Source organism: Mirounga angustirostris, unplaced genomic scaffold (assembly GCF_029215605.1).
Source record: "Mirounga angustirostris isolate CCGP_5_RB_7025 unplaced genomic scaffold, mMirAng1.0.hap1 SCAF_5, whole genome shotgun sequence".
Classification (NCBI taxonomy): Eukaryota; Metazoa; Chordata; class Mammalia; order Carnivora; family Phocidae; genus Mirounga; species Mirounga angustirostris.
The window spans coordinates 21,690,306-21,716,693 of NW_026991713.1; the positions used below are offsets into that span (position 1 = coordinate 21,690,306).

General features: G+C 35.1%; 1 protein-coding gene across 1 annotated transcript in view; it reads left to right on the plus strand.

Annotated features, from left to right (window-relative positions):
* The window catches only part of ANKS1B (ankyrin repeat and sterile alpha motif domain containing 1B), a 1,110,621-nt gene that overhangs the window by 373,519 nt on the left and 710,714 nt on the right, over positions 1–26,388 (plus strand). Inside the window, exon 10 of the mRNA XM_064590752.1 lies at positions 21,485–21,650. Coding sequence (XP_064446822.1) covers positions 21,485–21,650 — 166 coding nt within the window. The remainder of the gene's footprint in view (positions 1–21,484; positions 21,651–26,388) is intronic.

Below are 26,388 nucleotides of genomic sequence, written 5' to 3' on the forward strand. Positions count from 1 at the left end.
TTTATAAAATTCAGCCTGAGGCACATAATATAGATTTTTTGAGGAATACATTTATAGTATCTGAGCTCTAAGAATAACTTCTTAGTTATTTCACAGAGATTCTTAACTGAATTTTTAAGTATCTTTTTTTTTATTATCATAAAGCCAAAACTGAGTTCGGTTATCATTTATATAGCTAAACTGTCCATGAGTAGCTTAGAAAATAAATGTCTCTGTGTCCATAAGTCTTGAAATTGTAAGTTGTTGAAAAACTGTTTGTTATAGATTCATAAACAGAAGTAGTTGCTGGTTTTCTCTGCCCAATTGAAAACGACCTTTGGAAAGGAAATCAGGCATTTTTGGATAATATGATTCTGTGATTTTCTTGCATACATAAGTGAGGCTCAGGTCACTGTTCCAGAGACAATCAGAACAGTTCAGAGATTCTAAGTATTGTGAGAAAAAAGTAAATTCTTCACACAACAACTTGGGAGTTCTAAAATTACTCTCCTTAATAAATTATGTGATTTTATATAGATATATTATTTTCTGTTATGAATACAGTTATAATTCTTAGTGTCTAAACTTCATTCTAATACTTCTTCCTTTCATGGTTTGGGGGGAGAAAAACACATTTTGCTCATCTTAGGTTTATATAATACATTAAATTCCTCTAATACCCAGTTATGCCAGTCTACACTGTTTCTATGACTTTGGTGTTTTTAGATTCCACATATAAGTAAGATCATACAGTATTTGTCTTTCTCTGCCCAATTTCACTTAGCATGATGCTCTCAAGATTTATCCATGTTGTTGGAAATGGAAGAATTTTCTTTTTTATGGCTAAATAATATTCCATGATATATATTTATTTAAATTAATTACACAAGGAGGTCATTAGACTGAGGTAGCTCTAATGCCATGGCAACCTTTGTAAGCAAACCAAAATCTAAGCCTATAAATGCCTCAAGGATATGAAATTGATACCTAAGGACAACCAATGACCAATAGCAAACTAGACTTTAAGCTATAGTTAGTCAATAATTCCCTTACTTTTCTTCTGCTCTTCTCTATAAAAGTCTCCCCAAGTTTTGCTCAGTAGAGCACTTTAAACAACTTCTGGTTTGGTGCTACCTGGTTAGAAGGGATTTTTGCTCAAATAAACCTCTAAAATGTTTAAAATATGTCAGTTTATCTTTTAACTCTATCTCTTCCTATATACCTCACATTTTCTTCTTTTTTTAAAGATTTATTTATTTATTTATTTGGGAGGGCAGGAAAGGCAGAGGAGAGGGAGAGAAAATCCCAAACAGTCTCTCTGCTGAGTGCAGAGCCCCAGGTGGGGCTCAATCTCATGACCCTGAGTTCATGACCTGAGTCAAAATCAAGAGTCAGACAGTTAACTGACTGAGCCACCCAAGCGCCCCTCACATTTTCTTTATCTATTCATCTGTCCACAGACACTTAGATTTTTCCATATCTTGACTATTATAAATAATATTGCAACAAACATGGGGTGCAGATATCTTTTGAGATAGTGATTTTGTTTTCTCTAGAAAAATACCCAGAAATGATATTACTGGGTCATATGGTAGTTCTATTTTTCTAATTTTTTTGAGGAACCTCCATATTGTTTTACATAGTGGCTGAACCAATTTATATTCCTACTAACACTGCACAAGGGTTCCCTTTCCTCCAAATCGTCTCTAACCTTGATAATAGCCATTCTAACAGGTGTGAGGTGCTATCTTATTATGGTTTTGATTTGTATTTTCATGATGATTGGTGATGTTGAGCACCTTTTCATGTACCTGTTGGCCATTTGTGCATATTCTTGGAAAAATGTTTATTCAGGTCCTTTGCTCGTTTTTAGATTGGGTATTTGTTTTTTTGCTACTGAGTTGTATGAGGTTTTTGGGTTTTTTTTTTTTTGTATATTTTGGATATTAACCTTTTATCAGATGTATGGTTTGAAAATATTTTCTTCTATTCCATGGGTTGCTTTTTCATTTTGCGGATTGCTCCTTTTAGTACTTTGAAAAAGAGTTTGTGAAGAAACGGTATTAACTCTTCTTTAAATGTTTGGTAGAATTCACCATGAAAGCCATCTTGAACTGACCTTATATTTATGGCAATTTTGAAAATTACTAATTATATCTCTTTACTAGTTACCGATCTACTCACATTTTCTATTTCTTCTTTAGTCAATTATGGTAGTATCTTTCTACGAATTTGTTCATTTCATCTAGGTTACTTAATTTGTTGTCGTAGAGTTCTTATATTATTCTCATGTAAGCCTTTTTATTTCTGTGAGGTTGATATTGCTCTTTTCTCTTTCAGTCCTGATTTTAGTAATTTGAGTCTTGTCTCTTTTATGTTGGTCAGTCTAGCTAAAGTATTGTCAATTTTGTTGATCTTCTCAAAGATCCAGCTTTTGGTTTTATTGATTTTCTCTATTGTTTTTCTATTCTCTATTTTCATTTCATCTAGTCTTTGTTATCTCATTACTTTTGCCTGTTTTGGGTCCCCCCCTTTTTTTTCTGGTTTCTGTACTCTGAAGATTATGTTATTGATTTGAGATCTTTCTTTTTTTAATTATAAGTTTACAACTATGAATTTCCCTCTAAGAACTACTTTATCTGCATTTTGAGGATGTTGTGGGAATTTTTCTTATTTATCTGGAAGTATTTTCTAATTTCCCTTGTGATTTATTCTTTGGCTCACTTGTTATTTAGAAATGTGTTTTTTAATTCCCACTTTTGTGAGTTTTCCAATTTCCTTCCTTTATTGATTTCTAATTTCATTCTTTCATGGTCCAAGAACATATTTTGTATCATTTCAGTCCTTTAAAATTTATAGAGACTTATTTTATGGTCTAACATAAAGTCTATCCTGGAGAGTGTTCCATGTGCACTTGAGAAGAATGTGTATTCTGTTGTTTGGTAGAATGTCCTATAGATGTTTGTCAGATTTATTTGGTTTATGGTGCTATTCAAGTCTTTTATTTGCTTGTTGATCTGCTGCAAAATTCTTCTATGCATTATTGAAAGTGGAGTATTGAATTCTCCAACTATTATTATTGAACTGTTTATTTCTCCCTTTAATTCCATCAGTGTTTACTTCATGTGTTTTGGGCTTTGTTGTGAGGTGTATATATGTTTATATATGTTGTGTCTTCCTGATTGACCATTTTATCTTTACAAATGTATAAAATGTCCTTTTAAAAAATCTCTAGTAACAATATCTGTCTGAAAGTTTCTTTTGTTCAATATTAGTACAGTTGACCTCGAACACCATGGGTTTGAACTGCATGGGTTCACTCATATATGGATTTTTTACAATACAATACTGTAAATGTATTTTCTTTGTGATTTTCTTAATAACATTTTCTTTTCACTAGCTTGCTTTGTTGTAAGAATACAGTGTATGATACATATAACATACAAAATGTGTGTTAATTGACTATGTTATTAGTAAGGCTTTTGGTCAAGAGTAGACTATTAGTAGTTAAGTTTTGGGGAAGTCAAAAGTTACATGCGGATTTTTGACTGAACAAGGGGTCAGTTTCCCTAACCCCCATATTGTTCAGGGTCAACTGTATAGCCACTTTGGCTTTTTTGCTTACTGTTTGCATGGTGTATCTTTTTCCAGCTTTTTACTTTAAGCCTATTTGTGTCCTTGAATATAAAAGTATGTCTCTTGTAGATAGTATATATAATTGGATTATTTTTAAAAAGTCTATTCTGCCCATATCTGCCTTTTTTTGGAGTACTAAATCCATTTACATTTAATTACCAATAAAGTAGGACTTATGTCTGCCATTTTACTATTTGCTTTCTATATGCCACATCTTTTTTGTTTTTCTTTTCCTCATTTACTGCCTTCCTTTGTGTTAAATAGATATTTTCAGTTTACCATCTTAATTCTCTTCATGTTTCTTATACTTTTGTTTTTTGTTATTTTGGGGGGTATTCTATAATTACAATTGACCTTACAATTCTATAATTACAATTAATTAAATGGGCCTTTTTCAAAAGGGCTGCTGAACATGTTAAGTCTTGAGAATTCTCTTTGGATGTGAGGATGTTTGTAGTGCTTTGAACACATTCAGCTCCCCTCTCCTCCCTGCCGATGGCTTCTAGGCTGCTGGCTTTAAGATTTACTATTATTATGAGACTGCTAGTTTTCTCACTATAGAACTGGGGAAAGGGAGATATGAATGGAATAAGTTAAAATGTCACAATGCTCATTGTACAAAGATTCTACTCATTTTCTGGAATAAATTCCAGATTTATTTGTAACATAGATTGTTGTAAGTTTTTAATTTCCAGAGTTCTAAAAAAGTTGATTTTGACAAGTTTTTGTGAGTATTTTTATTGCTTTTATGGAGGAGTGGATTTTTAGAGATCGTTACTTCTTCCAGAAGTGCTTCTTCACTGGCCTTTAAAAGAGGAGAGGAGTAACTCATGTTCAAATTCAGTGTTAAGATGAATTAATAAGCAGATGAACTCAGAAGAGTGCTGGCATAGAGTTGATGGAAGGTGCAGTAAGTAGATGAAATTGGTGAGTTGAAGACTAAGCTGAGAGTTTTGTTTTGAATAAAAAGCGTTTGGGAGGTACTTAGTTTTTGGGTCTTGAATAATGGGAGGATAATGATGTTTGAAGATTATTCTAATGGTTGTGCATAGAATGAAATGAAGCTATACAAAAAGAGAAATGAGTTCAGAGACAGTGGCAATAATTGACACTGTGTGGTGTTGAGGCCTGGCTTAACATGACAGCTATGGACATAGAACTACAAGGGTGACTCATGCAACTTGGTAATGATGGATGGGTCTGAGGAGCAAGGGAGTAAAGGAGCTTCAAAAGATATAAATGTTGCCACTCTGCTTTTGTGGAGATGCTGGTAGAGTAATAGTAATGAAGATGGTTGAAAAGCAGACAAGTGGCAAATTTTTATTTTGACATCTTATAGATCCCATCATTTAACTAACAGTCTCTTAAGCTTCTTGCAGAATGATGATCATAAATATTAAATGAATAGGTGTTGGTTATTAAAGCCAGGGTATTAAGGAGGGCACATACTGCATGGAGAACTGGGTGTTATATGAAAACAATGAATCATGGAACACTACATCAAAAACTAATGATGTAATGTATGGTGACTAACATAACATAATAAAATAAAATTAAATTAAATTAAAAAGCCAGGGTTTTAGGCTATCAAAGCTAAATATCAAGAGGCCTCTTAAATCACATTACTTAGAAAAAGAAGGAAAGGTTTTTTTGGTTTTGTTTTGTTTTTTTTAGTCTAAAGATATTCCAAAATGTTTATTATGTTAACTTACTTTTCTAACATGTAATTCTCTGGGAGAGCAGATGTAAGAATTCTAAGGTTTTGTATTAATGGAGTTTAATTATGGTGTGTAGAAATGATAGTTTCACAGCTTTGAATGTGTATTAATAGTGCATATTTATAAATAAGAGAGTCCTGGGTTCAAGCACTACTTGTACTTAGAACACAAAGCTTTTTTTGTCAGCATGTGGATCATCATTATTTTCCAAATGATTTCCCTCCTTTATTTTTCCATAGTCCTTGAGGAGAGAAAGCAATAAATAAAAAATGAGATGATTATTAATGAAATGACCACTTTATATAATTGAGAAATATTAATTCCTATGTGAGATCAAAGTCAGCTTTCTGGAGTCTTTAATAACCTATTTCTTATTCAGTTGTTCACTTCTGTATATACTTCTAACAAGGCTGAACCTAGAGATAGCAGTACCTATTTCCATATTGCTGTTGTACCATAGTCTTCAGTATTTTAAATAATTATATTACTCATCAATATTTGTGCTCTTCTAGATTTTTTAAAGCATTAAGTCACAGATTTGTATCACTTACCTTCATTTGGAAGCTAAAATAACAAAAATAAATTATGATGTTACTTTTGGAAGTTAAAATAACATAAATGATGATGTTATTTTACTTGTCTCTGTGAGTAGAGAAGTAAATGATTGCAAAAACATTTTCTTATAATTAAAGTTTCTGTTAAAATAACACAGAGATGGGAAAGCTTTGGGAGGCCATTCAAGTTGTCCACTGTATTCTTAAGACTTAATTTTTCTTAATATTGTTTATTTATGTTATTTATTTATTCATTCTTTTTTTTAAATTGATTGATTCAATCATTTAATATATTTTTAAAAATTTCTGAGAATCTACTCCGTGCAAGAATTGTGCTGTATTGAGTTCTATGAAACATACAAAAAAAGCACTATATGGAATTACTTGCTTTCTGGGAAGAAAGAATTTAGAAGTAGCTAACAACATAAATACCAAGTCTGAATATAGAATCTGAAAATCTAGTGTGTCATGAGATACTCAATTATCTATACAGAGTATTACTATTGTTTTTAGATTCACAGAAGAAAGAAAGCCAAATAGGCAGGGGTAATCTTGAAATGCTTCATGGACTAAGTAGAATTTTATGATTGGTTGTGACAGTAAAGAATCTCTATGGGTCTAGAAGAGCTCCCTAGTCCTTAGAAGGAATGGCAGTAACAAGCAAAAAGGCTGAAGCAGGAATGTGACATTCAGAATGAGAGCTACTGCCTACATCAGCCTGTAGGGAGCACAGAGTTTGTGTTGAAAGGTATTTTTGGGGAGGCATTGGAAGCTTTAAAAAATAGAATAATTCTTGGGGCTCCTGGTTGGCACAGTTGGTTAAGTGTCCGACTCTTGGTTTTGACTCAGGTTGTGATCTCAGGGTCGTGATCTCCGGGTCATGATCTCAGAGTCCTGAGATCAAGCTCCATGTCAGGCTCCGCACTCAGCAGGAGTCTGCTTGAGATTCTCTTCCTCTGACCCTCCCGCTCATGCTCTCTCTCTAAAAGTAAATAAATAAATCTTTTTTAAAAAAGGAATAATTCTTATAAAATTCATATTTTTATTCAACAAATATTTATTGGATGATTATTATTGTCTTCTAATAATATTATTATCTGGGGCTATAATATCTACTTTTTAGGAATGATATGAAGCTATAGATCTCAAACTGGATCATTCTATGGAGGTACTATAAAAGGCTTGTAATATCATACAGGCACCAAGCCTTGTTTGTAGATTACATAAATAATAGATATTACATTTCCATATCTATATTTATTATTATTAAATGCACAGTTTTGCTGTGATTAATAAAATGGAAATTTATTGCTGCATTTTGCTCATGTATTTTTTTCAAACAACAAATCCTAAAAATATAACTTACCTCTTGGAGTTGGGCAGAGAATGAGGGTTCCTTTCTTTTTGCTTCATATTTTCAGGTGGGGAGACTTTGATTAGTTTAACTGGGCTTTTATCTACTCCTACTTACTCCTCAGGGGAGTTAATTGATTTATAAATTTGGGAGCAGAAACTGAGCACGTGTAACTAATTCTTTTTGTGATCTTCTTGCCTGCAGATAGGATGTGAAGTTAAGCTTAGTAGCTATTCAGGCTTAGGAGACCTGATGCTAGTCTATCTAATTTTGGAATATAGTAATAGGAAGCCTATATTGCCTTGCACTTAAGCCACATTTTCTAGTATCTGCTATGTCACTAACCTAGTTGATATTTTAATCCATTTGCGTGAGTCCTTTGTTTTATTCACAGGTTGGCTAGCTGTGGTCTTTGGGCCAAATTTGACCCACTGTAGGCCAAATCTGGACAGCTCTTCCAATTACATATTGTGTGTGTTTGTTTTACTGCTACCACGGTAGCACTGAGTAGTCATAACAGAGATCATACGGCCTGAAAAGCTTAAAATATTTACTCTTTGGCCCTTTACAGAAAAGATTTGTCATCCCTGGGACTCTTATCTATAATTTGGTCAGGAAATGAGGAAGTCATTTGTTGTACTCCCTAAATTACTAAATTAATCCTATTATCATAAAGGGGTTTGTAAAAATTTTTACATTTAAAAACGTATTATTATTCAAAATGGTAAAAATCCCTTTGCTTTGTGTAAAAATGGAGTGGAGTCAGGAATGGGAGTCTGGGGGCTATTCAAGTAAATGCTCCAAGCCTAGTTAACAGTAGTTACCCAGGACCCCTCAGCATTACCAGACCAACCAACATTAACACATGGCTGTGCAATTTCATCATCAAATCCAGCATTTTGTTCTTAGGAATCTGGTGATGTCTTTTGTCTTCCCAATATTTAAGTTAAGTCTCAGTTATTTTTCTAACAGCTTGACATAGTTTGTCTCTAGCTGTGAACCTGTTCATTTACTTATGCTTGAATATTCAGTTTTTTAGTTCATCTATTCAGTGTTTATCTATTTTTCTAATAACTTGCTTTCTGCCTCTTTCCAAAAAAATATGAGGCTTTGGACTCCTCACATTGTAAAGAAAATTTTTTATATAAATAATTTTGGTTTCTTTATTTTATTTTTTTCTTCCCTTTTTTGACTATAAGTAATGCTTCATGGACAATGTACTTAGTATTTTAGCTTCAGGGTTTCTTCACATGATGCACTTTTCTCTTTGTTCATCTTGTTTTGGTGAAATACATTCTATTTCTTTTGACTTCTTATGTAGATTATCCGGGTCTTTTACTGAGGCTTCATACAGAGCTCATCCCTATTTAGTTTTGCTTGGCATTTGGTGTGTTTTCAGTTGCATTTGTTGATTTATTAAGGAGATTATTCCTGAGATTTCACCATCTTCAATTTCACCTGGGATATGCAAATTTCTACATAATAGCACCAGAAATAAAAATTAAAGTTCATTTATATTTGAAGTGGTATCATCACCTTCCTCAGGTGGTATTTAGACTCACAGAACTTCTTTTTCCTGAAAATAGCATGTATATATAGTTTTTAAAAAGATCAAGCAAAACAAAAGAGAATATGGTCTTCCTCCCCAGTGTTGATCACCAAGTTTTAAATCATTCCTTCCAGAAATATTCCACACAAATATATGTGTACATACTTTCTTTTTGCACAATGTGAACATACATTATATATTTTTTCCTTTGTTTTAACTGAAAATATCAGTACCTACACATTTATCTCATTTTTTGAATGACTGAATAGTAATAATGGCTACAATTATTGAGCTTTTAGGCACTATACTAAGGCATTTTATTAAGCACTTTATAAAATTCATTTCATTTTATTTCAAATTTATTTCAATAATTTTATCATCTCATTCATAGTCACCAACAACCCTTTTAAGTAGTTCCTGTTAGTATTCTAATCTTTGCCAAAACAACTTTGCTGAAAATGACAGAGCTGGAATTTTGTTTCCACGGTCTTTAACTATTTTTCCAGTGTTTTTAAAGTATATTTCACCAACCAATTGCATCAATATGACCAGGGAAGCTTGTAAAACATAGACTTCCAGCTCACTGTCAGAGATTGATTTAGTAAAAATTTGGGGGAGAGTAACAAGTCTGAATTATTAACAAATTGTTCACGTGGATTTTATGTAGTCTAAGATCTGTGGACCTCTGCATTATACTACATTGCCTCCTTGTATGAATGATATTTATTAAACAGTCTTTTAATGATAATCTAAAAATAATTTCTACTCCTTTAATATTCTAAACAATGCTTCAGGATACATCCTTATATGTACATTTTTATTTGTATTCATAGGTTTAATTATAGGAAAGATTTCTAGAAGTAGAATTCCTGTGTCAAAGAGCATGTGCATTTAAAATTTTTATACACTTTTGGGAATTTTATCAAGAACAGAGATAATCCTCTTTTCCTTGCTTGTTCTTAGTTAATCAGTAGTTATTTTCCAAGGAGTAAAAATTTTAGAACACTAAAAAAGATGTTAGAAGTTTTTTTTTTTTTCTTTCAAACAGTTCCTTTTATATATTCTTTTAAACCCTTGTATTAGTTTGCTAGGGCTGCCATAACAAAGTATCACAAACTGCATGGCTTAAACAACAGAAACCCATTTTCTTGCAGTTCTAGAGGCTAGAAGTCCAAAATCAAGATTATCAGTAGGGTTGGTTCCTTCTTAGTGCTGTGAGAGAGAAACTGTTCCATGCCATTCCCCTTGCTTCTGGTGGTCTGATGGCAGTCTTCAGCATCCCTTGGATTGTGGCAACATAGCTCCAGTCTTCACATGGTATCCTCTCTCTGTATGTGTCTGTCTCTTAATTTCCCTTCTTTATAGGGACACCAGTTACTGGATTAGGGGCTCACCCTAGTGACTTCATCTTAATTTAACTAATTACATCTGTATCACCTTATTTCCAAATATGATCATATTCTGAGGTAGTGGGGGTTAGGACTTTGATCCATGAATTTGGGGGAGACATAACACAACCAATAGTATACCCAAAGTGACATTGTTAGGTAGCACCCACACTGGTTTCTCAACACTTTCCTGTTGACATTTCTGCTGTGGTTTCAAGTCTTAATTGACACCTCCAACTTTGAAGTAACTGATCAAGAGAAGCTCAACTAAGAGTCAAGATCCATGGACATTAATTGGTAACACTTTCTAAAGGGGAAGAATATCCTGACAACCATTTACAACTTAAATGATCAATACTCATTACAACTTTTTTCATTCATGAGAGAGGCTTCATAAGAGGCAAGCTTCCCTCTACGTCACCCCCCCCACACACACAAACATTTCATTATTTGATACAAGGATTAAAAGTAGCAAGTGCATATAATTTTTTAGAAAGTATGAGTGGCGATTATGCAATTCATATAAATAGTGCCCTACAGTACCATGATATGTTAGGAATAATAATGGTGGTTTATCAATCCCATCTGTTCTCAGGCAAAGGAAGAAAAATTTTAATGTGGCAAAAGTCCAAAAACTGATGCTATCTAAAGATCTGCTTTCTATAGGTCTCTTGTAACAATTGACAAATTAGCTGGAGAGAGGTTTGATACCAATGCACACTTCAAAAATGGTACCCATTTTTTGAAACCCTCATTAACACTGTGTATTATCTATAGCAATTTGATCAAGAATGGTATATCATGTGTTACTTTAATTTATGTATACATTTAATTATAAGTGAGATCAAACATCTTTTCATATAAGAAATTTTTAGCTGTTTCTTATCAACTACTCCTATCCTTTGTCCACTTTTCCCCTTAGGTTGATGATCTCTTTCATCTCAATTTGTAATTCTCTTTAAATAATAAAGATATTAGTTCTTTGTCATATGTGTCAAAGAATTTTCCTAAATCTGTCATTTGTCCCTTATTTTTTTATATTTTAGTGGTTTGATAAAAAGTTAATATTTGTATGTACTCAAATTCATCAATCTTGTTCTCTACAGCTCTGGTTATATATGTCTGGTTATAGCTCCTGTTCAAAGTTCATTACTATTTTAAGATTATTCTTCTAAGGGTATTTAATTATTATTTAAATATCTGTAATTTATTTTGGTATAAGGAATGAAATATTCACCCAGCTTTATTATTTCTTTCCAAGTGAATAGTCAGTATCTCACTGGCAATTATATAACTCATTGTTTTCTTGCTGATTTGAAATACCACCTTATAATACAATAAATTTCTACAAGTATTGGAGCTTTGTTTTTTAAAATTCTCTCTTCTCTTGCCTTTCAATTATTGCACCAGGACCATTTACAATTTATTTAAATATCCACTAAAGGCTGATCTCCACCCCCTCCATTACTTTTCTCTTTTCAAATTGATACCTGGCTATTGTCACACATTTATTTTTCCAGATGTACTTTATGATTACTTGTCAAGATCCAAGATGCAGTAGGAGGGAAACTCTATTGCAATATTATTGCATTAAATGTAAGACTAAGTGAAAGTGAAAGAATCACTATTTTTAAAATATTGAATCATATCATAATGTAACAAGGTATATTTTTCCATTGGAGTTTAATTTTAATGTCCATCTCTCAGTCCTTAATAGTTTCTGTTGCCTCCCTTTGTGATGCCTTCTGCCGGGTTATTGTGTCAGTTTTCCATTACTGCAGGAACCAATTACCACAAACTTAGTGGCTTAAAAAAACACAAATACATTATTTTACAGTTCTGGTAGTTCAAAATGGGTCCCGCTGGGCTAAATTCAAGGCGTTGGTAAGGCTGTGTTTCTTTCTAGAGACTCTAGGGGAGAATCTATTTTCTTGCCTTTTCTAGTTTCTATGAGCTGTGCCCATTCCTTGGCTCATGCTGCCTTTCACCTTCAAAGCCAGCAATGGCTAGTCAATCTCTCACATTGTATCTATCACCCTAACACTGACTCTTCTCTCTTTCACTTACAATGACCATAATAATCCAGGATGATCTCCCCATCTCAAGATTCTTAACTTAATCATATCTGCAAAGTCCCTTTTGCCAGGTAACATATATTCACAGGTTCTGGGGATTAGAATGTGGACATCTTTGAGAGGCCATTGTAGTGCCTACCACCATCATCAACGTTTCTTTCCCTAGGGATGTCTTGCTGTCACTCCTTCTTCCCTCCCACCAAAGTCTCTCATTATTATTCTTTTATTATTCTATATTTATAGTGTATCCTTTCATATTTGAATGTCATTGTAAGTCTTTAGGGGATAATTTTCTTGATATTGTGAGACACCAGAGCAATAAGGCCACTTCCAGAAGCTTTTACCTACTTTGAGTCATTTGGAATGGTGAATCATCTCTAACTTTGAAAGAGCCATAAACCCACACTCTCTTGTGTTAGTATTACTGCTCCCATTGTTAGAAAAAGGATTCAGGAAGCAGTTAAAGTATGCAGGTAGCTTATCATAGTACTAAGCCAACACTTCTATTCTCCTTGTCTTATTTACCTAATGTCTTAAAACTCATCTAAGTCAAATCACCATCTTCTATTCTTAAGAGATGCCTTGTGTTGATCAGACTAGGCTTAAAGACTTCCAGTGGCTTAGAACCTGCTACGTGCTAGGCAGCCAATTTCATCATACTGCAGTGCTCTAATTGTTAGGAAGCTCATTCTGAGCTGAAATTTGTCTCCTTGTTACCATCTCTCCATCTACACTCTTTCTACCCTCTTAGCCATGGAGAATAATTCTAATCACTCTTCTACTTTTCAAATACTTGTGATAAATGTTTCCCTATACCTTTTCCTCTTTTATCTTTTCTCATATGACATGAGTTTGATACTCAAACTTTTCTTATCCATGTCCGGAGGAAACAGTCCATTTCATCTTTGCACCTTTTCTAATGGAGGCCTCAGTACCAGGTTGAGGGGACTAGGTATGGTCTCACTGCAGGATTGGTTAAGCTGCTTCCATTTCCCCCATGTGGTTAAGAATAGAGCTATGTTTTTTTGTTTGTTTTTTGTTTTTTTAAGATTTTATTTATTTATTTGACAGAGAGATAGAGAGAGAGTACAAGTAGGCAGAGAGGCAGGCAGAGGGAGAGGGGGAAGCAGGCACTCTGCTGAGCAGGGAGCCAGACGTGGGGCTCGATCCCAGGACCCCAGGATCATGACCTGAGCTGAAAGCAGCCGCTTAACCAACTGAGTCACCCAGGTGCCCTGAACAGAGCTATGTTAAGAGGCATGTTCACAAAGATGCTCTAGTAATCTAGAAAAGCCTGTAAGGTAGCCTTATTTCTGATAAAGAGTCACATCATTGCTACATTTGAGAAAAAATCGTGCCCATACCCTGGGCCCCTGGTTGTTGCCAACGTTCTTTGTAAGTCAGAAGGCCAAGTATCCTTTGGTCCTTTTGTTGAATAAAATCTTGTACCACCTTATAAGGACGGTCAACATGATACAGTTAGCCTATCTTTTATGTGATTACTAAACTGGATAATTCCCAATTCTAATTAGCACAGAAGGGAGAGCTGTCACATTTGGTAGTCTAAATATCATACTTGTGTTGAATCAGCCAATGTTACATTATGTTTTTAGTATATTATACTGTCACTCATACTGTCAGCTGTACTCCTAATTCTTTTTTCATGGTATTGCTAATCTATATACCCTCATGCTGAATTTTGATAACTAATTTCTGTGCTAAACCATAGGGCCTCATATTTAATCACTAATAAAGTTTGAATTGTTAGATTTAGCCTACCACTGGTGATTTTAAACTTTTATAGGAGCTAGTGTAAATAACATATGAAAGCATGTTATGTAGATGTCTTATTACTTCTGTTTGTTTTTCTTTGGGGGGGGCATATGTCCTATTAATTTATTCAATGCTCTTAGTATGCATCTTTTTGAAGAAGTATTGTTTTGTCCACACATTGCACAATTAACTATAGCAGGTAGGATGAAGCTGACTAAGTAAGTCTAAGCATCAAAGCCAGACATTCCCTCAGGAGCTGTGAAGTTAGGCATTTAGGGCCTTAGGGGTCTGTTCAGGATTCAGGGACAGGACATCATTAGGACATTATCTCTCCTCAGAAGAGAACTGGCAAAGACCAAGACAGAGAACGCAGTCGTAGGTATGTTGTTGTTATTATTATTATTTTTAAAGATTTTATTTATTTATTTGACAGAGAGACAGAGAGAGCCAGAGAACACAAGCAGGGGGAGTGGCAGAGGGAGGAGAAGCAGGCTCCCCGCTGAGCAGGGAGCCCAGTGCAGGGCTAGATCCCAGGACCCTGGGATCATGACCTGAGCTGAAGACAGTAGCTTAACCGACTGAGCCACCCAGGTGCCCAGTATGTTACTATTATTAAAATATCGAGAACAGAAACAAGTCTGGGATCCATTAGCCAGGCATTTGAATAAAGGTAGAGGCTAAATATCAAGAAAAAAACAAAGACTGCTAACCAAATTGGAGCCCAGTTTTGCTAGACTAGCTACAATGAAGCCTTGAAGGTGAGTCACAAATTGTTGGGCCAGTTCTTTTAATCCCTCTGGTCCATTACCAGGATTTATCATCAAAAGTATGTTGGCAATTAACCTGTATACCAAAATCCAGGTTTCCCACCATAAGTAAGAGGGCTTGCAAAGGTTAGGAAGTTGGCAGGGTTATATATTACCTGATAACGTATGGAGATTTTTCTTTCCCTTAGTTCTGACAATGAAGATCTTGTCATAGTCCCTTCATATCTGATACAATAGTATAAACACTAGATTAGCTGTCACAAGACCTCAGTGGGAGTCCTGAAAACTTCCATTACCAGATACTTAATATTGGACAAGTCACTAAAGAATTCCAAGCCTTAGTTTCTGGATGGAGATAATAATAACATTGATAGGTTGTTTGCGAGGGCTAAAAAAGAATCATCTGGGTTAATGAAATACTATTCACTTTGCAGACTATAAAACACCTCACAAGTATAAGTTGTTCTTCTTACAGTGATTTGAATCTGTGCTAGTTTTTGAATGACATTTTTTTCAGACTTCATTCATTTGACAAATATTTATTAAGTGCATACTATATGAAAAAGATAGTCATGGTCCTTGCCTCTGTGGCTCTTGAATTCTAGTGGAGGATACAAGCCTTAAAATACTAACTGAAATACTATTTTATGTATTTATTTTTAGCATATATTGATAGAGTCCTACTATGAACATGGCACTTTGCTAGGTGCTAGACAAGCATGTCTTTAGAAATTAACTGGATTTATCTTATAGATTAATGGGATTATGTTTAACCTCTGGTTTATTCTTTCTGATCTTGATGGACATCTGGGCTGGATCATTAATACATCTAATGAAATCACTCAATATAGAAACTCTGAGATATCATGAGAGACCATGTTAAATGTTTAAAAAGAATCATCATGTACTATGAATAGAACCTTTTATGATTCTTTCTCAAAATTATGATGAAAATAAATGAGTTGATTTTTACATGACTTACTCTTAGTAACCTCATGCTAGTGTTTGAAAGTGAATTAGTTGGGAGAAGAGCAGGAGTGGAGGCAAAGAGACTAGTTACGAAGTTGTTCTAGCAGTTCAAGTGAGCTACAGTAGTGACCTGGACTAGGGTGGTAGCAGGAGTGGAGAGAAATGAATGTGTTTGAAGTATAATTCAATGATGAAGTAAGGGACTTGGAGATTGACTGTGTATGGCTTTGAGGAAAAATGAGAATCTTTTAAAAAATAAACAGGAGGTTAATCATGAATGCTTTGACAGAGATGAACATGAGGAGAGACTTATCCTACCAGATAGTAAAATTTATTTTAAGGTTTTAGTAAGCAAAACAATGTGATTCTGGTACTAGAATAGATTGACATATGGAAGCAATTAGTCCAGAAACAGATTCAATTAAATGTAAGTGTATGGTATATACCTGTTGTCACAGGAATTCTGTTTCTTTTTTTTTAATTTAAATTCAATTAATTAACATATAGTGTATCATTAGTTTCAGAGGTAGAGTTTAGTGATTTATCAGTTGCATATAACACCCAGTGCTCATTACATCAAGTGCCCTCCTTAATGCTCACCACCCAGTTACCCCAACCCTCACCCACCTCCCCTCCAGCAACCCTCAGTTTGTTTCCTATAGTTAAGAGTCTCTTATCGTTTACCTCCCTCTCTGATTTTGTCTCATTTTATTTTTCCCTCCCTTGTCCTATGATCCTGTCTTGTTTCTAAATTCCATATATCAGTGAGATCACATGATAGTTGTCTTTCTCTGATTGACTTATTTTGCTTAGCATAATACCCTCTAGTTCTATCCACATGGTTGCAAATAGTAATATTTCATCTTTTTGATGGCTGAATAATATTCCATTGTGTATGTGTATATATATGTACACACACACAACACATTTTCTTTATCCATTCATCTGTTGATGGACATCTGGGCTCTTTCCATATTTTGGCTATTATGGACATTGCTGCTATAAACATTGGGGTGTAGGTGCCCCTTCAGATCACTATGTTTGTATCCTTTGGGTAAATACCTAGTAGTGCAATTGCTGGATTGTAGATTAGCTCTATTTTTAACTTTTTGAGGAACCTCCATACTGCTTTCCAGAGTGATGCAGGAAAAGCATTTGACAAAATACAGCATTCTTTCTTGATTAAAACTCTCTGCAGTGTAGGGATAGAGGGAACATACTTCAATATCATAAAAGCCATATATGAAAAGCCCACAGCAAATATCATTCTCAATGGGGAAGAACTGAGAGCTTTCCCCTAAGGTCAGGAACACAAGAAGGATGTCTACTCTCATCACTGTTGTTCAACATAGTACTAGAAGTCCTAGCCTCAGCAATCAGACAACAAAGAGAGATAAAAGGCATCCAAATTGGCAAAGAAGAAGTCAAACTTTCACTCTTCGCAGATGGACTCCACCCCAAAATTGCTAGAACTCGTACAGGAATTCAGCAATGTGGCAGGATATAAAATCAATGCAGAGAAATCAGTTGCATTTCTGTACACTAACAATTAAGGAATCGATCCCATTTACAATTGCACCAAAAGTCATGATACCTAAGAATAAACCTAACCAAAGAGGTAAAGGATCTGTACTCTGAAAACTATAGAACATGTATGAAAGAAATTGAGGAGGATACAAAGAAATGGAAAAACATTCCATGCTCATGGATTGGAAGAACAAATATTGTTAAAATGTCTATGCTACCCAAAGCAATATACACGTTCAATGCAATCCCTATCAAAATACCAGGAATTCTATTTCAAAAGAAATAGTTGAACATGTAAACAGAGGTACATGCACAAGAATTTTCCCTTAAAAGGAAAACATTGAAATTTCAATATGATTGGATTAACTAAATAAATCAGGACCGTGTGTATACTGAGACTTAACCTTAGATTTATCATGTAGATACATATTTGTAATTGAAACTTATTTGCCATGCATTATTAGAAGTAAATCTATATCAGATTATAAAGCATTACATATAATACATATACATATTTATATATAACATCTTCATATAGGATTTATAGAAAAATCTCTTCATCCCACTTTGGGTGGGAAAATGCAATGTCCTCCTCAAGATTTCTATAGAACCTACGGGATATCCAGCCTTGGTTCTCATGATCACCTCTTGCTGCAAACTCCTGTATCTGTAGAACTTTTTATTTCATTCATTTTTCTCACTTTGTGTCTATTCTTGACTCTCTGTCCCATGTCTACTAGGATAAGTTACATACCCTGGTTACTTGTACCAAAAGACATGTTCAGAAATGTTACTAGCAAATTGTCTTAATAACACAATACCTAGGAAATGTTTAAAAGTCCATTGTCAGGAAAATCTGTAATGAATTATTGTATACCTATACAGTGAACTCCTATACCACACTGAAATAAATGAAACTCAGAAACATAATAGTGATTGAAAAAATCGTAGAAGAGCCATAATATTTTATACTATCTTATGAAATTCAAAAGCATATAGTATGAAACAATTCTTTATTGATACTTACATATATAGTTAAATTTCAATAACAATCCAAGGAATTATAAACATGAAGTTCAGAACAGGAGTTAGCCCTGGTTAGGGACGGAGGGAGAGGGACTGGAAAGGGGGACACAGGTGGGAAGGGGTGGGTTTCAAAGTAATGTTCTAATGTTCTAAACTGAGTAGTGCACATGCACTGATTCATTTTATTATTTTATTCTATCACATATCCATCCTCTTTTGAGGGATACTAATCAGATATTTTGTTAAGTGTACCTTTTTTTTCAACAATATGAAATAGTTGAATAAGAAAGCACTGTTTGCTATCTTTGTTTCACCATCTTCCCTTGGGACTCTCACTTTCCATAAGGAAACTGTGTACTGTAGACTTTGATTAGAAGTAATGGCACTTTCTTCGGAAGCAGAAGAGGGTGCACTTCACTGTTGTTTAAAATATTTTTTTTTCTTTCCTTTACACACCCCCGCATGTCCACACATACACACATTTACAGAGGGAAGCAGTCTGGGAGGATATACACCAAAATGTTACTATTAATTATCTGAGCATGCTGCATTTTCATGTGATTTTTTTCTCTTTCTTTATATTTTCTAATATTTCTGTAATAAACAATATACTTCACTTTTAAGGGGACAGCAAAGTAATTCATCTTGTGTGGTTAAATTTCAGAGTATTTTTTCAAGGCCATTAAGTCTTTGTATTTCTTTACAAACAGACTACAATTTCAATCTAACCAAATCCATGAAGAATGGGTTGTTCTGATTAACAGGTTGTTCTAACTTTAGGATGAACTAGGGTTTAAACTAGAGACTTTTTTCATGACTCTTTATAATCTTATTTTCATAATCTCAGGTTTTTCACTTTTGATATGCAAAACAGAAAGCAATAACAGTAAACAGTAATAATAACCAAACTAAAAAGCAAAGTATTTATATCTGAACAAGGAATAATAATTTCCCTAGCTGGTAGTTAGAATTTGTTAAAAAGGGCATTAGAGAATATTCAGTTGATCAGTAAGTATTTATTGAACACCTACTATGTGGTAGGACTTGTACTAGATTCTGGGGACAGAGTGGTGATCAAAACAAATTCCAGCCTTCATGGAATTTATAGTCATCTGATATATTCACTTTACAATGTGTGGGATTTTTTTTTTAAGATTTATTTACTTACTTATTTGAGAGAGTTAGAGAGAGATCATGAGCGGGGGTGGGGGGAGGGGAGTGTGTAGAGGGAGAGTCAGGCTCCCTGCTGAGCAGGGAGCCCAATGAGGGACTTGATCCAAGGACCCAAGGATCATGACCTGAGCCTAAGGCAGATGCTTAACTGACTGAGCCACCCAGGCGCCCCGACAATGTGTTTTATAGATAATTTTATCAATAGATCATTCTACTGAAAGAGTTCCAGTAATTAGGAGTTTCTTCTGTTGCTTTATAGTGTATTTTTCAGCTACTGTTAAATTAGTGCATTTTTATTTAAAAGGTAAACCAATATTATTCATAGAACATTGTTTTTTTTATTGATTCAAATTTGCCCCTTTTGACTTACAAACATTGGTCGTTGTTCTGCCTTTAAGAACTTCGGAATAAATCTACCACAGCAGCTTTTCCCCTTTCTCTGCTTTGTGGGATAGCTCTTTAGAGATAGCTGTTCAAATATGTTGAGAAAACTATTATGCTGCTGTAAGGCTTCTCCAGGATAGAACATTGCAGGTCCTTTCATCATTTCATCTGTGACATGGTTTTAAATCATACACCATCTTGATTGCTTTCCTCCGGATGCTTTCTACTTTGTCACCCTTTGTTGTTAAAAATAAATTACTCCCAATTTCCTGCTTTCAATAGGATAGAGTGAACATAATTGACTCTCTGGTGTGTGAGGGTCTGGTATGGCCTGAAAGCAATTACACTGACCTTGAATACTTACTCTACAGTACTGTAAATATCACTATAGAAAAAATAGGAGCTTATACTAAATCTTTACTAATACTTGGATATATCTTGGAAGATTTTTTGAAAATGAATTTATTTTTTAATTTATCTTTTTCTTTTGATAATTATGCTTTGTAAAGGTAAAAAACACCAAAAAGCATGATTAATTGTGAAATTCATTATGTAGATATCTGTTTTCTTCTCTAGTAAACTGTGGGCTTTCTTAGGGCAAAGGTTATATCTTATTAGTTTTTAAAAATCTCTATCACTTAGCATAGTTCTAAGTATATATGACAGATGCCCAATAAATATTTGTTGACAAATTAATACCTTGTATAAGAAATTAAGATTTTGTGAAATGAAATGAATTCCTACTTTTAGAATACATCAAATAATCAGTAGTATAGAATTGGACCTTAGTTTTATCCCAACCTGAGAAGAGAAACTTTAGTATATTAGTTAGCAGGATTCACAAAGAAAAAATACTAGTGTGTTATATGGGAATACTTTTACTTCTAAATGACAAAAAACCCTATTAGCAATGGCTCAAACAATATAAGAACGTTTGTACTTAAGAAGCCTGGAGTAACTAACTAGTCCTGGGGCTCTTTCAGTAACTCAGTGATATCATCAATGTCCCAGGCTCTTTTTATCCTTCTGTTGCATTCTTAACCTGTTATCTTTTTGATCTTAAGCTTATTGCCTTATGGTCACAACATGCCTGTCTGACCTCCAGACATCCAAACTGCATCCAGAGAGAGGAAACTGAGGATGGCCAAGCTCTACAAAAGCCCCACTGCATGTCTTTCCTCTGGGGAAAAAATATTTTCCCAGAAGTCTCCCTTTCATCCAACTGGCCAAAACTGAGTTACATGTCTCTGGCTATCTCTAGGAAGCAGGGAAGGGAGTAGAGTCTTGGGAATGAATATTGATTAGTTAAGCAACAATTTATGCCACAACTAGAAAATTGCCATATACTACAAAAAGAGATCATGACAAGAGATCATGAACTTTACTATGTCAGTAATAAATTCAGGGGAACCGAACTGTCAGGACCCTTCTAGAAAGATCACTGATGATATTGGGGTTACATGATGGCATAACTTATTCAAACAGATGAATCAGCACCTCTTAATCACTTTTGGAAGAACCAATGAATCTGATTATCTTTTCTAGTTTTTATAAATCAAACAAGCTGTGTCTTTATCACAAAGCTATTTTTATTTTTTCTCCTTCCTTTCAGGAGTCCTATCCAAAGAAGAGGAATTACACTATGGAAATTGTACCATCTGCTTCTCTGGATACATTTCCTTCAGAAAATGAGAACTTTCTATGTGATCTCACGGACATAGCCGTTACAAAAAAACCATGCTCCTTAGAAATTGCAAGGGCCCCTTCTCCAAGAACTGGTAATATTTCTTTAAAAATTAAAAAAAAATTTTTTAGAACTGGTAATATCTCTTACTCACAATTGGGCCAATTCAATTTTCATGCTTGCATATGTGAAGATGTATCATTAATATTTTGATTTTCCACAATATTTTAAACATGAAGGTACCCCAATATAGTCAACCTAATCTTTTTATTTTATTTTATTTTTGCATTTTGAAGTGAGTCCAGGTAGGTCAGAGTTTTTGGTATAATGTCTCTTAACTTCCTGACAAGAGCTCTCAAGGAGTGGTACTACCTTGGTGAAGGCACTTTGAAACCTTGCAATAGTGAAAAACCTCTAGGTCAGACACAAAGCTTGGGGTCCTTTAGAACTTAATAGCAGATTTAGTAGCAAGAGTCTTTTAATATACTTTTCTGCATCCTGTTTTCAGGTTACTGAAACATACTCAGGTATTTTGTATATTTTATATATTTTATGGTATTTTCAGATCCATTATTTTATTTATCTGCATTATAAATTAGTGCACGAGGCAAGTAAATATTATGCCCATTTTACTGATAAGGAAACTGGAGCTAAATGTCTTATTTAAGATCAGTTCATGAGGGGGCCTTTCTTAAACATGAATGTTTGACTATCATCATATCTGCTTTCTGTTCAGCATTGCGTCTAAGAAAGAATGCAGGCTATTAACATGAAATCTAATGATGGAGGAACGTTTCAAGTGGGTAGTCAACATATTCAGTGCTACAAAGGAGTTGTAAGAGAAACTCTAAAGAAAGACATTTTAGGTTTGACAATCTAATTGCTGCTTACTTTTGAAAAGTAAGTTTTAGTAGCAATGAGATAAAACCAGATTTCTGGAAGTTAATAGTGAGACACTAGAAAATGGGAATGGAGAGTACAGATTACCCATTCAAGAAGATTAGAAGAGTTATGATAGTAACATGAGAAGAAAGAGGTTGAAGGGAGAATTAGCTAGTTTATTTTAGGTTAAGTAAGCCTCGGCCAAGTTTAGAGGTTAGAGGAATTTGCTGGTGGAGACCAAGAGCTTAAAGATAAAAAATAAGAAGAAAGAATAAAATGGGTAGAGAAGACTGAGCTAGTCTAAGAAAACACAGACATTGTTTCCCCCAGAAAGAGGAGAAGATAGAGCATGGTTATGAATATAGAGAAATTCTGAAATATGTATTTCCAAATGGATTAAATTTCTGGGTTAAGATAAAAAGTCAATGGATGAAAAGAAGGGGCAGATCTTGAGAAGGGTTAAAGTAAAATTCAGAAATGCCATTTTAGATAATAAGCTGAGAAATTTTATAGAAGTGGACAAATAGGTTTTTGAGCAGCATTGAGATTAGGCTGTTGTATGAATCATAAGCATGCAGAAGGAAAATTTTTTGGATGAGGTAAGAGCATAATAAAACAGTTAAAATTTATTGAGCATTTACTAAGTGCCAGATACTGTTAAGGTAATAATATCATTATTACCATTTGACAGATGAAAAAACTGTGACACTGAAATATTAAGTAACTTCCCACAGTTCTGTGTTAATAAGGGGTAGGCTTGCACTTGGGTTGTCTGCTCTGTACTCTTAAATTCTCCATTATACTGAAATATATTGGGGGATGAAGTATAGTTGAAATCGTGAACTACATAGTGAAATTCTCAAGAAATGTGGAGGTATGACTGGAAGTCCGCATATGGTAGCAATAAAACCAGAAAAAGAATGTTATAATAGAATAGCATAATCTTTGGAAAAGCAGCAGATTTTGGATAAAGGCAGAATAGTGGGTGATCAGAAGCAGTCACGGAGAGTGAAGACAGTGCTGATCCCAAACTATGATAAGAATGAAAACTCTTCCATAGGAGAAGTAACCAGGAAATACTGCAGAAGTCGGGGGAAAGCTCAGCTGGTATGGGAAAATGGAAGGCACACATGAATGAAAATGTAAAAGAACTTTAATTAGGGCATAGAGAGTAGGGGTGTATTGGGGCTGGTGAAGGCAGGAATGAAAGAGTCAAAGAAGACACGGATTTATTTATTAAACAATCAAAAACGAATGGTGTTCCTTCATGTGCCAAGCAGTGTTCTGTATGCTGAGGATACAGGGATAAAAAAGACATGCACCAGGGTAACAAGGCTGATTAGGCTTCTCCTGCTGAAAATAAATAAATATTCTGGCTAAAAATACAGAAAAGAAAACCTGAAAAATATTAAAAAGGTGAGAAGAAAATTATATAAATTGAATAACATTTAAATTAGGAATCTTTTGGGGGTCAATAGGTTAGTAGATATAATCAGGCTAAAACATTGGTGAGGGTGGGAAACCAGTGGATTTCTAAAGCCACTTTTGTCCTGAGGGAATTTTCTGAACTTGCTGTTGAACCCTGGTGCTTAAGGCCTCATAAATCTCAAGGTTTATGTGCAGAAAAAAATCTCTGTGTCTGTCCAGCATGGAGACTTTAATAGGAAATTCTTCCTCCATAGAGCTGGAACTCCAGGGGCTACACTTTACAGTAATCAGAAATAATTCTGCCCCCTAACCCTCACCCCAAGGAAAGGTGATTTGTCATGAGAAGAACAAGGAGGGAAATTCCTGAGGTGTTATTACCACAAATCGGTCCTCAAATTTCTATCACCTAAATGGTACAAAAAATGTCAACCCATGAGTTTAGTTTAAATACCCTCAGACTTCAAGCAGAAGCAAATGTAATCCCTCTAGAGAGGAATATTCTCTTTTTCCAGGTCCCAAATAATTTCTATAAATACTTTTCTGATTAAAATTAGCAGTGTACCATAATTAAGTCTATAAGGAAAGAAACCCTGAAACCAGAATCACAGAAACAAGAAAGAACAGATCCACACATGAAAAAACTTCAAATATTGGAATTGTCAGATGCAGGCTAAAAAAATGACCATACTATTACAAACACACACTTACACCCAGAGAAAAAACTACCTCAAATTTAAAACTCAGTGGATAAGTATAACAGCAGATTATATTCAGCTGAAGACAGATTTAGTGAGCTGGAAATTAGGGCAGAAGAAGTTTTACAGAATGTGGCATAGAGAGAGATGAAAAATATGAAAGCAAAGCTAAGAGACTTGGAGGATACACAGAGAAATTCTAACTTGTCTATTTAAAGCTTCAGAGAGAGAGGAGAGAGAGAATGAGGCAAAAGTAATATATTTGAGGAGCTAATTTTCCAAAAGGAATAGGCTTGTTCTTGCACTCACATGGAGATGGACAAGTGAATAGTTAATTTCAAGAGTATAATAAGTGTTGGGAGGCGGAGAGTGAAAATGGCGGCCTCCCAATCTCCGCCCCGGAGGAGCCGAGAACTTGGGCCCCACTTCTCAGTGAGCCCCCAGAGAAAAGCCATCAGTCACTCCCGTCTCCCCGGTCTCCGGCCGCACTCCGTGCTCACCTGGCCTGTGACCGGGCGCCTCTATCTCTGGCACCTGACCCCGGGTGGAGTCTCCAAACCCAGCAGATCCCTGTGGTGCACTCCCGCGCGGCTCCTCCCGGCAGAGGAAGCCTTCGGAAAATCTTAACTCTGCAAAAAAGATCCTACTTTTCTCTCTACTATTTATCTTCTGAGGCAGAATTTGGATTCATGAAAGAAAATATCCATTTCAAAACGACTTCAAAGGCTGCGGTTGGCAGTACATATGGTCATACACCTGTGAGGAGGAAGATGCTACTGAAGAGTATGGCATCCCCTTGTGGACCGGGAGGTGGGCTGGACCACAGGAGGCCGGAAGGGGACAGTCTCTAGAGTCAGCCCAGTGGCTGACACACGTGTCTTATTATTCTTGTTGCTTTAATTATCTTTGTCTTTTGTTGCTTTCCAATGGGTTAGGCTAGTCTAGTAACTAAGTTGTTTTTCTTTTTAGAGTTTTATGGGAATTTGTTTTGGTTAACCATAAAAATTATCCCCTGCCTTCTCTGGATTTTGAAGTCAGGAAATAATATTTGCTTCTCAGGATACAGTTCTTATTAAGTAATATAATGTTTACTTTATAACATTATTATTATTATTGTAACATTATTATTATTATTATAACATTCCCTAAATGTATTTTTTTCTCAATATGCGATATTTCAAATTTAATAATGACTTGAGTTCTATGAGTTTATCTTAAAGGGAACAGCCGATATCCAATATTCACCATTTATTCCTTTAAACAAAGTGTCCCCCAACTTACATTAACTCCCATGTGTTCAACCTGTAAGCAAATAGAACAGCTCTTTTCTGTGGGGTGGGTCCCTGTAACAAATATATCTCGAGGAATGTGTCTGGTGAAGAATAGAAGACTCTTCTAGGAAAAAAATTCTTCACAAGGCAAGAGAGAGGGTGACGTATTTTGTTTGAAGATGGTGGATCTTCCGACGTGATGGGCACCTTGGAATGTGAGGTGTCGTCCTCAGACTGAGTCCTACAGGCAAACAGGCTGTGTTTATGACGTTTAACCAGAAGTCCTATAAAACCCGCAAGAGCAGAACAGCGGTGTCCTGACCCCACCCTGCACACAGCCCCAGCAGCAGGTAGAAGGGCAGGATGCTCTGAAGTTCAGGAGGAAATGGGTGTCAGTGAGCACGGGAACACATAGGCAGATGCGCAGTACAGTTCAGCAAGTGGTGGCACACCGCTGCATCCATGATGGGAAGAACAGCCTTGCTGAAGGAGCAGGTGCTCCTGCCTGGCTTCAGATATCACATGGTGAGGTCTGAAGGGAGAGGAGCCAACTGCA